This window comes from Bison bison, unplaced genomic scaffold (genome assembly GCF_000754665.1).
Source record: "Bison bison bison isolate TAMUID 2011002044 unplaced genomic scaffold, Bison_UMD1.0 scf7180017864370, whole genome shotgun sequence".
NCBI lineage: Eukaryota > Metazoa > Chordata > Mammalia > Artiodactyla > Bovidae > Bison > Bison bison.
This window is the reverse complement of record NW_011494942.1, coordinates 7,427,479-7,446,357: the sequence shown is the minus strand read 5'-3', so window position 1 is coordinate 7,446,357 and position 18,879 is coordinate 7,427,479. Positions and strand designations below refer to the sequence as shown.

Below are 18,879 nucleotides of genomic sequence, written 5' to 3'. Positions count from 1 at the left end.
AAGACAAGAAGAAACAAATAGTACATAATAGACTCCTATGACGAAGGGCAAACTCTAAAACTGTATCAACATATTTACACTTGTTAAACTGTGAGTTTTATTCTTCAATGTCAGGAAGAAAAATTAGACACAGAAGTATGATTTAGGTAACTGCTGGTAAAACAAAGAATGACAAGAAGTTTGAACTTTTAAAGCCAGGATGAAGCATAAATATTTTATTTGAAAATAGGAGAACTTTTCATATCACTAATCAGCAGTTCAGATAGCCAACTAGTTCAATAAAAAAGCAAAAATTCATGTTTTATACCTAAAACATAGTAATCTGATTTTTTTGGTCCCTTTTATTTTAGATATAAATTACGTTTGTTTGGTGAAATGAATATGCAAAAGAAACTTATAAAATAAAAATGTAAAAAGTTAAAATTATATTCCAAAGGAAATAACAGATTCTCTTAATTAACTTGCAGTTAAAAATAAAGCTGAGTGTCCACTTCAAATGTAAGATGAAGGCCCTTACTTGAAATTCCATTATATAATATAACGTGTTATTAGGTCTTGCACTGAACTTAAAAGATAATACATCACTTTAATGAATAACTAATATTCCTGTTTCACAAATGGCATTGAGATTTGGTTACTATTATACAATGTAGTACATATATACTGTAACAACTATAGGTAATAAATGGATAACAATAAATTAAAGGACACTGTCAAGTACTTAATGTTGTAGGATATACTGGAAGTTTTAAAAAAAATTATTCCACAGACTTCAAGACATTCAAAATAGAGATGTTAGCTCAAAACTTTTTTAGACTCTCTAATCTAGATTAAAATATCAAATATAAAAGGGACTTAAGCATGTTTTTGAAAATATGTGCTTCAGTCTACCATTCTTGACAGTGTTCTTTGTTTTTCAAGTTGAAGTCAGTTATAAATATTACAAGCTTTTGCATTAGAACAGTCTCAACTTATAATTTGATAAGAATGGTCATAAATAATAATTTGACATAGTATGACCACTTAATCAGAATTCTTTGGCTTCAGTATCTTCAAAAAGCACACTTGTAATTCAAAATAATCTTCCAACTGTAATATTTATCTTCAAAACTGGTTTCCTACAAAATGCAATAGCTTCAAAGTTTCAGACAGACTTTTTGAATTAACACTAATCTTTCAACCAAAATTGTGTCTTTTAACACAAAATTGTATCTTGAAGGGCATCTACCATTTTAGCAACCAAACCTCAAACCACTTTATCCAATAATATTATACAATCATGTGTTTCTTAAATATGAAAACATTAGAGAATTTGAATACAACAAGATAAAAACAATCCCCAAAAACATTTCACCAAAAAGTATCTCTGTCCTCCTCAAAAAATGTTAAGACAATTTACTAAAGTGTCTTGATTATTACTTCAGTAGATAAAATTTCAGCAACTACAAAATAAAATTTCCTCCATCTGTGGCTTATTTCCTTAGCATCAAAATATCTAACAAGTCAGTAAAATAAACAGGTAATAGGAAACCTGGATACATTTGTGTTTAATACTCGGTCCCCCCCCAACACTCAGAATATTTCTATATTTATAAAACAGTGCAATGTCAAGTTGGTTTTTCAATAACCCTCATTACAAGCAGGTGCATTTTCAAACCACGAATTATCAAATATTTACAATTAAATTTATAAACAGTCATGTCATCATTTTTCACTTAAAACTCTAACAGAAACCAAAAACTATTTCTAATAAACCAATTCTAAGAAACATTTTATACAACTATGCAGAATATTCCTAATATAGCACAGTTACCATGACTTTGTAACCAAAAGAAAACACTTCAGTCTTCATACATGTTTTTAACCCTTACATTTGAATTATATTGATTGATACAAAGATCAAACGACTGTTATAAACACAAAGAAAAAAAAACTTTACTTACTGCTAAAGTCAGATACCTACCTTGTTTCTCATTGTAGATTATATTCTTACACAACAGGTCATTATGGCAAAGCACAACAGGTGAGCCCAGGTTGGAAAGAATCTTCTTCATCCAAGTCATTTCTTCCTGAAGAATCTGAGAGCTTGGGATATCACTTAAGAACCTTTCAGTTAAAAAAAAAAAAAAAGTTACATCTTGTTTATATTAATGACATGTTTTTTTAAGTTTCCCTAAGGAATAAAACCTTTTTTTTTCTTTTTGGTCATATATAACTTGAATTTTTTCCTTTCAGTTTTAAGATATAACTGACACACACAGCATTATACAAGGTGTACAAAATTAAATTTGACTTACATACATAATGAAATGATTACTACAATAAGGTTAGTTAAGTATCCATCATCTCATACAGATATAAAATAAAAAGAAATATTTTTCTCTTAAGGAACTCATGTTCTTAACAACTTTCATATATAACAATGTAACAATATAACAAAAGTTGTTATAACAATATAACAACTTTCATATATAACACAGCAATGTTACTTTACCATGTTGTATATTACATCCCTAGTGCTTATTTCAGAGAAGGCAATGGCACCCCACTCTAGTACTCTTGCCTGGAAAATCCCATGGATGGAGGAGCCTGGTGGGCTGCAGTCCATGCGGTCGCTAGAGTCGGACACGACTGAGCGACTTCACTTTCACTTTCCACTTTCACGCACTGGAGAAGGAAATGGCAACCCACTCCAGTGTTCTTGCCTGGAGAATCCCAGGGACAGGGGAGCCTGGTGGGCTGCTGTCTATGGGGTCACACAGAGTCGGACACAACTGAAGCGACTTAGCAGCAGCAGTGCTTATTTGTTTCATATCTGGAAGTTTGAAATTTTTGCCTACTTTCATCCAATTCCCCCTTCCCCACATCCCACCTTTGGTAATCACAGATCTGATCTCTTTTTGTCTGAGTTAGTTTGTTTGTTTTTGAAATATAAATGACCTACAATATTGTTACTTCCTGGTGTACAACATAGTAATTTGGTATTTCAATACGTAACAAAAAATCTATTTTTAATAAGTTCTTTCCATTTAAATGTAGACTTCTGAATTAAAACAGGCCAATTATTCTAAGATTAGAATAAAGAAAATCCATGATAAACAACTTTAGTATGAATAAAAAGCAACTGAACAAGACACCTTAAATGCACAGCATAAAAGTAAAAAGTGTATCAGTACAAAACAGGGCGAGGGAAGAATATACATGTCTAACAGCTGACATTTACTAACACTATTCTTCTCAATGTTTTATATTTATCTCCATTTTACAGATGGGAGAAACCAAGACACATAGTTTAATAAAAAGAAGTTTAAGTATTTAAAGTCACAAAGACAGCCTATTAAAGAACTAAAACATCTATCTCAAGCTTGGAAGGGTGAATGTAGAATAAATTAGTTAAAGTCACATTTGAAAGTCAACAGATATATCTGGGCTTCCAGGTGGCTCAGCAGTAAAGAATCCACCTGCAGTGCAAGAGCTGCAGGAGACTTGGGAAGATCTCCTGGAGGAAGAAATGGCAACCCACTCCAGTATTCTTGCCTGGAGAATCCCATGGATAGAGAAGGCTACAGTCTACGGGGTCGCAGAGAGAGACATGACTGAAGTGACTTTGCACACATGCATGCAGATATTATCTATTGCTGACAAATCAACTCATTATTATATGATAATCATCAATCATATAAACATTATGATACTATCATATGATAATGATATCATAGAATATTCATCTTTACAGAGAATTGCCTCAGTAGTTAGACTGGAAGGATGAGAGTTAGTTTGACAAAAAGGATTGGCGATTATGGCTTTTTATTCTGTACTCTTTTCTGTACTATTTATTGTGCCATATTTGTAATAATAAAAATACAATGGAACAAAAATAGTGTGCTGCTATTAATTCCTCAATAGCACCATCAGGCTTACAAAATTGCTGTTCCTCCTCTTCTTCCCTAAAACTTCAAGACAAGTTCTCTTCATTCTTTCTCTATACAGTCTCTCAGATTACCCCTTTCATTTTACAATACAATAAACAGTCTGTATCACAGTTTACTTTAATGAATCTGCCTATTCACTGTTCTCCCAACTGCTGCATTCTCTTCTACACATAGCTTCCAACAGAGATCCGTATATGCGCTTTTTAAAATGGTGTAATTATTCAAGAATTTATTTTAAAAGTACCGAGTTGAATGGAAAAATAGGACTCAAAGGATTATTAACATAATCACAATCATGTACAGACAAAAAGGAATGAAAGGAAATATGAAAAATATTTTTAATATTAACTATTTTTAATACTTTAGTTGTGTATTTTCTACTGGGGCAAGGATCTTTTGTTATCTACCATAGGGCATCTCCAGATTTATCACTAACCTCAAGAATTTAAAGTAACCTCTGAATAATAATTTTTAAAATAGCAGCTAACATTTATTTAGCACTTAAATGTACAAGCACTGTTCTAAGATATGTGTATATACTGACTCAATCCTCACAAAATCCCTAAAACGTAAACATCTTACCCTTGTTATTTCCATTTTACAGAAAAGGAAACAGGTACTTTGTCCAGGGTTACACAGCAGAACTGAGATTTGATCCCAGGTAGTCTGGCTCCAGAGCCTTGTACTCTTAATCCATACAATATCATACTGCCTCTCAACACTGAACCACTGCCAGCTTCATTATTTTAAAGTGATTTTTTTCCTGAAACCTTTCAATAAAATTGTTATTTCGAAGGTGGATTCTTTTTGTTTTTATGTGATCACTGTCTGAGTATCCAGCACCATGGACACACTTTCAGAGGTCTGTCTACCCCAGTTTACAGGGTATCATATCCCTGTCCTTTCAGAGTCTGACAAACTGTGAGCAAACAAAGCACACACACAGTGAGTCAAACTAATCTTTCGAAATAATCAACTTTAATTTTTTCCTAATGAATTATAAAAAATAAAACAAGAAAAAAAAATCCACAGGTCCTGCTTACCTCTGTCATTCTTAAAGACTTCCTGAATACAAAAGCGGAAGTCTTCATGTACATTTTAGATATAAAGACAAAGCAAGATTTGCAATTTCTGTACTAGTATTAATAACATTATGGAAAAACATGCTCGGTGTAGTTTCTGAGGCATGTGTCACAGACTGTTTCAGAGGGTCCCAGCAGGACTGCGCTCTCTTTGTTAGGAGCATTCAAGATGGTTAAGTAGGAAGACTGAGCTCACCTGCTCCAGCGGGCACATCAAAATTACAACTACCGACAGAGGTACTAATGAGGACAAAGACCAGAAGACTAGCACAAAAGATTTTTCAAAGGTAGAATGGAGAAGCCACAGTAAGACAAGTAGAAGGGGCAGAGATGCAGCACAGTGAAGACCCACAACCCTGGGTAGGCAACCCACAAATGGGAGGATAATAATTACAATTGCAGAGGTTCTCCACATGGAGAGAAGACAAGCTCCATATCTGGCTCCCTAGCCCAGGAATCCTACACTGGGAAGGCTGGCTCCTAGAACATTTGGCTTTTTAAGGGCACACTTTCAGGAGAACCAGAGGGCTGTGGGAAACAGAGATTCCACTCTTAAAGGGCACATACAATATCCCACATACTCTGGGATCCAGGGCAGAAGCAGTAATCTGAAAGGAGCCTGGGTCACACCCACCTGCTGATCTTCAAGAGCCTCCTGGAGAGGCAAGAAGCAAATGAAGCTCTCCCTGGGCTCACAGGCACTAGCAGCAGCCATTCTGGGAGCTCATTCTACCAAGAAGACACTGGTCCTGGCAAGCCCCACTATGGAATCCTCCCTCTAGCTCACTGGCACCAGGACCCAGCCCCACTCTAGCTGCTAAAGTTTTAGGACACCTTGGGCCCCTACCGCAGCCATCCAGGGATCTTGCCCCACCCACCAGCAAGCTGATACCAGCTTCCAGGACACCCTGGACCCCAAAGCCAGCTGTGCTTGAACCAGCCCTGCCCACTGGAGGTCCTGACACCTACTCTGAGGAACCTCAGGGTCCTGTAGCCAGAGACCCTGGGACCTGACTCCACCCCACAGCAGACCAGCTCTAGGCCCAGGAAGTTCCAGGATCTGCGCCCTATCCACCAGAGGCCCACACTAGACTGAGGATCTGTAGCCCCACAACCACCGACCCCAGACCCAGTTCTGCCCACCAGAGAGCCAGCCTGGCCATTAACATTGCTGTACGTTATACACGGAAGTTTTTAAGAGAGTAAAACCTAAGAGTTCTCACCACAAGGAAAAAAATTTTTTTTCTATGTCTTTATTATGACAGATGTTCACTAAACTTATTGCAGCAATAATTTCATAACATATATAAGTCAAATCATTATGCTGTATATCTTAAAACTTATTCAGTGCTGTGTGTCAATTATATCTCAATAAAACTGGAAAGAAAAAAAACTTGTTTATATAATTTAGATTCTAAATTCTGATTTACACATTTATCTTTATAGGAAATGAAATATCTTAGTTACTCTGAACCTGAAGTCCTACAAAATCTGAGACTCCAGTAAAAGAATTTTCAATCTCATTATATGAGACTTTAAAAGTCACAATAAACTAAGACAACCCAAACCTTTTCACACTTCAATATGACTACACTGCCCCAGTGTAGATCTCTAGGCCCATTCAAAGCAGCCTTCCTTGGAACAGAAAGAATTGCTTTAAAAAGGTCTCTATGGTCAATTCACACTATAAAAAATATACCCAATAACAGTAACCTTTATATTATGTTTACTGCCAAATAAATGTTCTATATTTGTTTCTTGGCTCCCCACTTCCCCACTTTTATAGGGACTGATTTTTTTTTTTTTTTTTTGAGCTGACTAGGGAAGAAAGCAGATTTCTGTAGTGTCTTCTCAGAGTCAAATGAATTAATGTTTATTTTACTTAAATACAAAGAGATAAACAAAATCAGATTTTACACACCTTACAGTTATCTTCGAAACCCTATATATGTAGCAAAACAATGTAAAACATAATTTCAAATGAAAAAAGTAATTCTACCTTTTATTAATGTCTTCATCTGCAAATCCTGTGGGAATGAGAGAGAAATATTTTCCCATCTTTAGCCACAGGTTAGATTTGGGAATCCAGCCATTGTGTGCATGAATAGCATGGATTTTAGCAAGCTGACGAGCTATTAGCCTGTTTAAAAACAAAACAGCATAAAAAGGAAAGTGTTATGCACCATACAGTTCATATTTACTCAAAGGTAAACTAAAATAATTAGGATGCTTTTATCATGTAACATGATTTCTTTTTACCTTACATAAGATTCAAAATAATATGGCAAGTCAACTCTCATTAGAAAAGGTAAACATTTAATACATAAGTAGGAAGAAATACCTAAAATTAATAAAGCAATTATAGTCCAAAGGGATTGAGTGGCAGCCTATTTTGATTATACAATGTCAGCAACCAGCAGAAGAATACACAACTATAAATGATTTCGAGGCACATATTAGACATTAATTACCAATACATTTAAATTACACTGAGTCATTTTAATTTTGAGCCTTTGAAGTCACTGAAGTTAAAGGGCAAAGAGGACTAAAAGGTAAATGGGCAGATAAAAAGGTTTTATGAGTTAATTTCTGAAGGGGGGTGTTAACAAATTCTCTGAACAAATGTTAGGATTTTATGATGTCAATCAATCTTGATATAATGACAAAATAATTTGAAGCTGTGTGTATTTATGTCCACACTATCTTTTTATCTGTAGAACCTAGTACAGCAAATGCTAATGGAGGAATAAGCATACTACATAGAAATAAGAACTAAATTAACACTCAGTCCATAGAACAGTAGATAGAAAAGTGACAACAATAATCTACAAAAAAAGAACTTAAAACTGGCAAATCTTCAACATTACAATCTAATGTAACATCCCTCAAAGTAAAGTCCTAGGACTTACAATACAGCACCACCAAGGAATTTCTGAAGTTCTACCCTGCATCTACTGAATCACAAACTCTAGGGGTACACCCTAGCACTCTGCATTTTAAACAAGATTTCCAGGTGATTCCAATTCACTGTGTAATTTGAGAAGTACTGACTTAATGTTCCAATTCTGCTTTTGAAGTCACTGAGGTTAAAGGGCAAAAGAGACTAAGGTAAAGAGGTAAGTGGGCAGATTAACAGGTTCTACGACTTAATTTCTATATCTTATGTTAACAAACATTAGCTGGCCTATGTACTAAAATGGATCTTTGGAAACTTAAAAAAGAAAAAAAAAAAAGCCTGGGTATTACCCCAGAAATTAAATGGTTTGGGGTGCAGCCACGGCATCAAGGTATTTTAAAAGCTTCTCAGATGCCGTGAATACGCAAAAATCACTTTAAACACACACGGAATCTAGTACTGTAGTTATAGCTCACCAATCTGTGATAAAATAACACAGTTTTATTATGTTTTTATACTACAATGAATATTCTTATCTACTTAGTTTTTAATAAGATTCCTGATTTTCCTTTGGAAAAACTTCCATCCCTCTCACTTTTAGTTCATGTGGTTCCTTCAGAGCTGATCTCCATCCTAACCCCCTATCCCAGCTGCACCACTAACTTCAGGAGTGAAGAGATGACACAGACTTGCCCAGAGCACTCCATTCTGCATGCCAGAGTGATTTGTTCAGGGTATATTACCCAAGCCCAGGCTAAAAGGATTTGATCCCAAGACTTCTACGGAAGCTACTGACTTTGGGTGAAGCCATCAGAAAAAGAGGAACACACCCTCACACACACACACACACGCACACTGTGCAAATTGATTAGATAAGTCTGCAACGGCAAGTAATTGTAACTGTCACTCTTCAGAAAAGTTTGCCAGAAAAAAAAAGCTAGCATACAGTAAAATAGACAGCAACACTCCTCATGACAGATACTATTAGAGCCCCTGGATCCACCCATGCTTGAACTTAGTATTCTCAGATATAGACACCAACAAATTCCTTCTTCTTTGAGCCAGTCTGAATTTTCATATTATTATCCTCAATAAGAGTCCTGATGCAGCTCAGAAGTGTTCAGACATTACTGCAAGTGAGTTCCAGTTTTACTACAAGAAATATTCAATGCTTTGTTTGAAAGAACATAGCTTTAAAGAACCAAGCAATTGACTTATATTCTTCATCTTTCCATTTAGATGATTATAATTCAGCTGATCACATCTATTTTGATATTCGATGATCTGAAAAATATTTCACAGTGGGGGTAATGCTCAATGCTTGTAAGAAGCAGAAAATTGTAACTGGTCTGACAGCACTTGAAGCAACAAAATGAGGTCTATGGGACATAGCCCTCACAGATCTGTCTTTGATGCACAATGCTGTAACTGAATTCACTGTTTCCCTATTGATTCTCTCCTGTACCCAGATACAGAAATTGGTCAGTTTCTCTTGTCTTCAGAGCACTACTGGATTTTACTATCGAATTAAAAATGAGTAAAAAAGTATTTGTAATGCTGTTCTTTAACCTACCTAAATTTTTAAAGAGAAACTTCCTAATATTGTTACTCTGAAGCTTAAAGATTACATGTAGATCACATCCAGCCAGTTCCTCGGCCTAAAGACGTTGCAAGTGTCATGTCTGACACATTCAATATTTTTCTTCTTGTGAGACATTCAATATTTTTCTCCTTCTACTGTTTTCTATTCTGAAAAATAAGTATGATGAGGTTTCACTGTAACTGAGTAATACTTGATTTTGGCCTTTATCTTGATGATTAAGTTACAATTCTATCTACGGATGCTGAAGTTATTTAAAAGGAGAGGCAAAAGGTATCTTATCTGAGAATATCTTTTGCCTTTAAGGCACTGCATTCTTGTCTAAGATGGAAAACTTTGCTGATTTGAGAATAAAACTAAGTATGCAACTATGAGAAGAATAAATCGTATTTTGATGAAAAAAAAAAAAGAATCCTAATGCATTACCAAAATATTAAAATCCGTGACCTTTTTAGGTATGTGTGTTTTGGTTCATACCTCTCAAATTACCAAATAATCATTTTTTATCAATAATTATTGCCTGAATGATCTTAAGACCACATATTCTATAAGAATACAGAATAAAAAATCTATTTTTATTATCAATCTCTCATACAGTATTTGCATTAAAAAGCTAGGCCCATAAAAGTGCTATAAACATATAGCACTTTATGCACTAAGAAACTTCATTAAAAAACCAAGTGACAGTTAAAACAAAGTGCAAATAAACACACATATATATTTATATCCACGTGCATACATGTATACGTAAACTGGTTTTAAACTTTAAGAGAGGGAGTTGGGACAAGGGGTCTGAAGAAAAGTAATCCATGTTACATAAAACTCAAGGAGAAATCTACATCAACACAACATTATGACCTAAAACTGTTTACCCAACAAATGAGACCAATGATTCCAGAGAAGGGTCACATATTAGAATAGATACTTAATACCAACAAATTTTTATTTGCTGTTTTAAAAATAAATAATAATGTCATTTTTCATTGTTTTACCCCAGAGTTTATATGAGACTCTGATTTGAAAACCACAAAATGTAGTTTCAGAAGTTCTCCAAATACAAGTTATTCAGCTACGAGTGACTGAAATGACAATTCTACGGTAAATAGAATGGTCATAACTCCAAAGGGCTCTTACATGTTAACAGAATCTGTTGAACAGCTGCTACGAGAAAAAGCACCTACTAATTGTGAGAATCTTGACTTTTGGGGCAGAAAGACGGCTAACTGGAGCTGGGCCAGGATTTGAACTGATTATGTGATGCAAAGGCCAAGGTCTTTCCATTACAGTATACTGCACTAACACTGCATGGAATTAGCAAATCAATGCATTTCTCTGAGTCTCTGGGTTCTTAGAAGGAAAGCCAAATTACTCGTGTAATCTTAAAATCTCTCCTTCAAATCTAAGAGGGGATGTCTGTGAATAAAAGAAAAAAATTTACATAAACGTCCACTCAGTTTAGAGATTTAAGTTCAATAATGACAATAGGAATTTCACATTCATATTCATATACAAGGCTCCTGTAAACTAACTTCCCATCTCATAACAATTTCCTACTAGTCATAATAGAAATATTAAATATACATGATCTATGGACTAAAAGAGGCAAAGTTTTCCAAATGATACTGATTTTTATCAAAAATCAGCAACTATTTTCATCTTTGAGTAAATTTCTGAAATTACAAGTGAAATTATAAAAATTATTTTATATGAAATTTTAAAAATACTGTTACATAATGAGATACATATCTACTCAAATGGAAAACAAACTATTAATTACCAACCTACAAGAGCAAAATTAGTATTTTCAAACAAAGCTATATCAAAACTTAAGAGCTAATGATTAGTATCTTCTAAAGTAAATTATAGATGTATTTGTCCTTTCTAAAGGTGCATTGTCAAAATAGTATTTGATAACATAAGGGACAATGTTAATATTAAATGATAACATCATGCTTATATAACAGGTAAAAATATATTCAGAATATTATTTAAATGTTTTATAGCATTTTCCTATGTAGTTTTTTAAAAATAGCAGCAAATAATAATAGTATAGTTGAGATTGCTTTATTAATGCTACTGATCAATACTATCACTAGGTTATCCTACAAGAGGCAAACACCATGCCTTATTCTTCTCTCTTAGCATTCAGCACTAAGAGGAGGTACTTAATAGATACTTGATGAATAAGAATCATCATCTTGGTAACAGATTCAGGGTACATTTAGAAACTTACCACAGGATTCTACCACTATTGGAGTTATTCTCAGGTGGATTAAAATCTATCCTGGATTTTTTTTTAATCTCATATAATACCAGTTGTGCCAAAATTAATGCAGAGCTACAGAAAGACAAAGTGACCATCCATTTGAAACACTGCCTGTTCTTTGACAAGACATAACTTGTATAATAAGTCTTTTTTTTCCCTCAAAATTTAGAATTCAAGCTAATTTCTACAGGGCTTAGAACTACTGGTCTATCTTCTCTGCAGCAAAATTAACAAGGAAAGGAAGAAAATCTATTATACAAATATCCTCATGGAAATAATAAATATAGTTAAACTGCAAGCACAGCAACTACATACTTAAAAACCAGGCTTCGCTAAGAGATTTTAAAAATTAAATAAGTCTACTTACAAGTTCCATACTCATCTGAAATTTTCGATAAATTGGTCTTGAAAAAAAACAACATGTAATTTGTGAAGGATGGCTTTGTTAGGAAAATTTTTGGTTTTTCACTTGTAACTGAATTCAACACAGTTGCAGAACACAAAATCAACACATAAAATATGTTGCAATTCTACATTATCAATGAACAAAATTCTCCTCAAAAAGGAGATTAAGTAAAACAACTACATTTACAATAGCATCAAAAAGAATAAAATGCTTAAAAATAAATTTATCGAAGGTAAAAAAATTTCTATACAAAACGTTGCTGAAAAAAATTAAATACAGAATTAAATGGAAATATATCCCCTGTTTGTGGACTGGAAGACTTAAAATTGCTAAAATGTCAATACTAGCCAAAATGATCTATAAATTCAATACTATCACTACCAAAATCCTAATAGCATTTTTTACATTAAACAGAAAAAAAAAAAAAAAAACCTAAAATTCAAATGTAATTTTAAGGAAACCCAGACAGATAAAAACAAGTTAAAGAAAAAAAGAATAAAGTTAGAGGTCTCACATTTCCTGATTTCAAAACTTATTACAAAGCTATAGTTATCAAAACAGAGTGGTACTGGCATATCACCACACACACAGACCAATGGAATAGAGCCCCAAAATAAACCCCCCAGTTTATGAGCAAATGATTTTCAATAAGGATGCCAAGACTATTCAATGGCAAAGGACAGTTTTCTCAACAGATGGTGCTAGAAAAACAGAATATCCACATGTAAAAGACAGAAATTCCTTAATCCTTTCCTTAAATCATCATAAAAATTAACCTGTCAAAAATCTAAATGTAAGAACTAAAACTATAAAACTTTTAGAAGAAAATACAGGGGAAAATCTTCATGACACTGGACTTGCTAAAAATTTCCTGGATATGACACCAATAGCACAGATGACAAAAGTAAAAGCAAACAAACTGACTACATATATCAATTTTTTCTTTTTTCCCCAGATGGGTAGGTAGGTGGCAGGTTAAATAAGCAAGAGAACTTACATATAAGGCTTGTCTTGGGTAGCTGCAGGAGAAATAGATCTACCTGCCTGCCAGAATCTTAGAAGTTTATATAGAAGTCTTAACGGGGTTCAGTAATGTATGCCATCCAGATAGTCTCAACAACACCCCATTCTCTCAAGGCTCTATCCTCGAACATAGCTTCCGCTGGGGGAACAGTGAGCAGAGAACACATTCCAAGGGTGGGGGTGTGAGGAACCTCCTACTGTGTGAGTACAGCCCCGGTCAACTGATGGTCACATCTCCTTGATGATCTCTTCCAACAACTGCAGAGGTTGTTAGTGATCAACAAAACAATCCACGTACATCAAAATTTAAAACTGTGCATTAAAGGGCAAAATCAACAGAGTGAAAAGGCAACCCATAGAATTAAATAAAGTATTTGTAAGTTATATATATGATATGGAGTTAATATTCAGAATATATAAGTACTCTTACATCTTGACAACAAAAAATAATCCAATTAGAAAACTGGAAGAGGACCTGAATTGACATTTCCCCCAAGAAGATACACAAATGGCCAACAGGCATAAGAAAAGATGCTAAATGTGACTATTAAGGAAAAAGAGATCAAAATCACAATGAGATACCATCTCCTTATAATCAGGATGGCTACTATCAAAAAATAATAATAATAATGTCAGCAAGGACTTGGAAAAACTGGACCCTGTGCACTGCTGGTGAGAATGTAAATTGGTATAGGTGCTACGGAAAACAGTATGGCAGTTTCAAAAAAAATTAAAAATAGAATGACTGTATGATCGAGCAATTCTACTTCTGATAATATACCCTAAAGAACTGAAAACAGGGTCTAAAAAAGCATTTGCTCACCCACGTTCGTAAGAACATTATACATAACAGCAAAAAAAGTAGTAATACCCAAATGTTCATCCATGAATTAGTGAGTAAACAAAACATAGTCTACACGTACAATGGAATATTATTCAGCCTTTAAAAAATGGAAGGAAACTCTGATACATGCTACAACATGGATCAAGACATTAAGCTAAGTGAAATAAGCCAGTCACAAAAAAACAGAATTAACACTAATATAAGGTATCCAGAGCAGTCAAATTCATACAGACAAAAAGTAGTATGGCTGCCAAGGGGGCGGGAGGGGAGAATGGGAAGTTGTTGCTTTTGTATATACAATTTTAGTTTTGCAAGAGGAAAGAATTGTGGAGAGTGTTTGCAAAACAATGTGAATGGACTTAACACTATGCAACTGCATACTTAAAATTAAGATGGCAAATTATGTTACATGTATTTTATTACAATTAAAAATAAAAATGTTAAATAATATAAATGGTCATAAAAAAGAATACAGTTCTTAAAAAGACTTGATTAGAACAATTCAATTATTTTCTATTAGCTAATTTTATATACAACAGGAAAAACAATTAGGTAATAAAAATAAGATTTCTTATTTTCACTATCACAGATGGTCCTTCTTCTATGTAGTCTCAATAAGATAAGGTTTTACTGCACTAACATCAAGGCAAATGCTACTTTAAATTCCATATTCAATAAAGCCAAATGTTTGAAAACCTCAAGGCTGCAGAGAATTTCTTCAAATACCCACTAATACTCACTAGTTGCTCCTTTCTTGGAAGCTTTTTAAAAACTGTAACTATAACAGGCATTTTTTGAAATTGAAATAAAAGATCCCAAATCCTACCTTCCCAACAGATTTTTTAAACACTCCTTTCAGTTTTTTACATAAACAAATTACTGCCTGATTGCAGCCACAGTTCAACTAATAAGAGCCGGGGCAATGTAGGTGAGAGCACAAAGTAGTAAAGTAGGCAGGCTCTGGTTATGGGGGTAGATGCTCGAGGAGTTCCAGGGGGACTCCTGAGGCTCGATCCGCCTTTGCGTATGTCGAGCCTCCTTCCTCACGACCTTTGTCAGGGGCGGAGTACCTCACTCTGGCCCCCAACAAATAAGCTGATTTTTTCTTAGTCCTACATCAGACATTTTGTATGTTTTAGACAACATTCAATAATAACATAACATTTATTTGTGCTAATGTACCTTTGTTATATTCAAATATGAGTTGTTATCACACAACCAAGCCATATGACTTTCTTTTATAACTTACTATATATTGCCCTACGGATTTCCAAAAGAGAACATTACCAATTCTATTTGTAACCCATAGTTTACCAGTTCCACTATAATATGCTCAGCACTGGAAGCTGGCATTTTTTAGTTATGTCTATTGATAAATGTGCAATAACTCATTTTAAACTGCACTTCTCCCTGTATGTCTGTCGCTGAGCGGTTTTAATTACACTTCAGCCAATATTTCCAGCAAGAGGCAAATTTTAGAGAAATACCAGGTAAGAAAATTCCTAAACACCTTAGAATTTTAAAAAAATATAATAATAATTAAAGGTTTCTGTAATACTTGACTGCTGTAGAGAAATTCAAATAAAAAAGTTCATGATAAACTTGCATAGGCTGAATTACTAGTTAAGTATTAGCATGATGTAATTCATCTTTACCTGTCATCTCCCTCAGACTTCTCCATGTTCTGCATCACCTTTAAGGTCCAATTCAAATATCTTAGTTAAACACTGCTTATTTCCCAACTATACCACAGAAAATTAGTTGTACTTTTTTTAAAACCTTTTCTACTCCTCTATGTATACTATTTAGCTTATTTTCCCCCCAAGGCTACTGTCTATCACAGACTGTATTACTTACTAGTAGACCAGCTGACTGTTTGAATTACTTTTCCTCCCCTCAGATCAGTCACTCAGTTGTGCCCGACTCTTTGCGACCCCATGAATTGCAGCACACCAGGCCTCCCTGTCCATCACCAACTCCCGCAGTTCACTCAGACTCACGTCCATCCAGTCAGTGATGCCATCCAGCCATCTCATCCTCTGTCGTCCCCTTCTCCTCCTGCCCCCAATCCCTCCCACCATCAGAGTCTTTTCCAAGGAGTCAACTCTTTGCATGAGGTGGCCAAAGTACTGGAGTTTCAGCTTTAGCATCATTCCTTCCAAAGAAATCCCAGGGCTGATCTCCTTTGCAACGGACTGGTTGGATCTCCTTTCAGTCCAGGGGACTCTCAAGAGTCTTCTCCAACACCACAGTTCAAAAGCATCAATTCTTCGGTGCTCAGCCTTCTTCACAGTCCAACTCTCACATCCATACATGACCACAGGAAAAACCATAGCCTTGACTAGACGAACCTTTGTTGGCAAAGTAATGTCTCTGCTTTTGAATATGCTATCTAGGTTGGTCATAACTTTCCTTCCAAGGAGTAAGCATCTTTTAATTTCATGGCTGCAGTAACCATCTGCAGTGATTTTGGAGCCCAGAAAAATAAAGTCAGCCACTGTTACCACTGTTTCCCCATCTATTTCCCCTGAAGTAATGGGACCAGATGCCATGATCTTGGTTTTCTGAATGTTGAGCTTTAAATCAACTTTTTCACTCTCTTCTTTCCCTTTCATCAAGAGGCTCTTAGTTTCTTCTTCACTTTCTGCCATAAGGGTGGTGTCATCTGCATATCTGAGATTACTGATATTTCTCCCGGCAATCTTGATTCCAGCTTGTGCTTCTTCCAGCCCAGCGTTTCTCATGATGTATTCTGCATATAAGTTAAATAAGCAGGGCGACAATATACAGCCTTGACGTACTCCTTTTCCTATTTGGAACCAGTCTGTTGTTCCATGTCCAGTTCTAACTGTTGCTTCCTGACCTGCATACAGGTTTCTCCAGAGGCAGGTCAGGTGGTCTGGTATTTCCATCTCTTTCAGAATTTTCCACAGATCCACACAGTCAAAGGCTTTGGCGTAATAAACAAAGTAGAAATAGATGTTTTTCTGGAACTCCAACGAACGTTGGCAATTTGATCTCTGGTTCCTCTGCCTTTTCTAAAATCAGCTTGAACATCTGGAAGTTTATGGTTCACATATAGCTGAAGCCTGGCTTGGAGAATTTTGAGCATTACTTTACTAGCGTGTGAGATGAGTGCAATTGTGCGGTACTTTGAGCATTCTTTGGCATTGCCTTTCTTTGGGATTGGAATGAAAACTGACCTTTTCCAGTCCTGTGGTCACTGCTGAGTTTTCCAAATTTGCTGGCATATTGAGGGCAGCACTTTCACAGCATCATCTTTCAGGATTTGAAATAGCTCAACTGGAATTCCATCACTTCCACTAGCTTTGTTCATAGTGATGCTTCCTAAGGCCCACTTGACTTCACATTCCAGGATGTCTGGCTCTATGTGAGTGTGAGTGATCACACCATTGGGATTATCTGGGTCGTGAAGATCTTTGTTGTACAGTTCTTCTGTGTATTCTTGCCACCTTTTCTTAATATCTTCTGCTTCTGTTAGGTCCATACCATTTCTGTCCTTTATTGAGCCCATCTTTGCATGAAATGTTCCCTTGGTATGTCTAATTTTCTTGAAGAGATCTCTAATCTTTCCCATTCTGTTGTTTTCCTCTATTTCTTTGCATTGATCACTGAGGAAGGCTTTCTTATCTCTCCTCGCTATTCTTTGGAACACTGCATTCAGATGCTTTTATCTTTCCTTTTCTCCTTTGCTTTTCGCTTGCCTTCTTGTCACAGCTCTTTGTAAGGCCTCCTCAGACAACCATTTTGCTTTTCTGCATTTGTTTTTCTTGGGGATGGTCTTGATCCCTGTCTCCTGTACCTTGTCACGAACCTCCATCCATAGTTCATCAGGCACTCTATCTATCAGATCTAGTCCCTTAAATCTGTTTCTCACTTCCACTGTATAGTCATAAGGGATTTGATTTAGGTCATACCTGAATGGTCTAACATAGTAAATATTGATAAATATAATTCACAATAACAAAAGCTCTTTAGGTCCTCAGTAAACTTTAAAAGTTTTAAAAGAGTCTTAGGACCAAACTGAGAAGTTTAGATCTAAACTATAAACGAACTTGCGGTTTTCAAATCAAGCCCACTTATTACAATTTTCAAGAGCAGAAAAGAAAATTTTATCAATTTTAGAAAATTTTTAGAGCATTTCCTTATAAAAACACAATATATTGAATTAAATAATAGAAGTTTAAAGAGTAACAAAGAAGTGTTAACAGTATTAAAAGGATCTTAGTGAGCAATAACTCTGAAACTATGAGCAACTGAGTGACAAAACTTAATAAGAAATGTGTAATGCTTTGATTCAAGCACTATTTTAAAAAATTAAGGAGAAACCTTGACCTTCTATAGCAAGCTAATCTAAAACCTATCACTTATATTTCTTTTGCAGAGTAAACTATGAGAATTCAGATAAAAAGGAATGCTTTTTCTTTAGCAAAAACAAAACAAAACCCAAACAAGAGAAAGTTTCTAAATTTACTAAATAGTTGCTTAAAGAAAGAAAAGGCAGTTTCAAAAAACATTTCCTTAGTGCACTTAACTTTTCAAAAGGATAAATTACTTAGGAAAAGAAATGTACCTGAAAATGGCAGGGTTGCAGACATGCTTTGGATCCAACGCTTCTCCCTGTATAAATTCATAGCACAGTCCATTATTGAAGGTACAGTAGAGCTGTGGTGCGCAGCCATGAGCCTGCAACACTCGGAAACTCTTCACTTCCTCATCACGGTCGACTAACAACTCAGTCTTATTGCCATAAATTCGCACCAGGACGACATCCTCCATTGTATTACCCACATAACAGCCAATAAGTTT

General features: G+C 35.1%; 1 protein-coding gene across 1 annotated transcript in view; it reads right to left on the bottom strand.

The window, feature by feature from the left end:
* The window catches only part of ETNK1 (ethanolamine kinase 1), a 67,162-nt gene that overhangs the window by 22,123 nt on the left and 26,160 nt on the right, over window positions 1-18,879 (bottom strand). Inside the window, 3 exon segments of the mRNA XM_010856043.1 lie at window positions 1,964-2,106; window positions 7,014-7,154; window positions 18,644-18,865. Coding sequence (XP_010854345.1) covers window positions 1,964-2,106; window positions 7,014-7,154; window positions 18,644-18,865 — 506 coding nt within the window.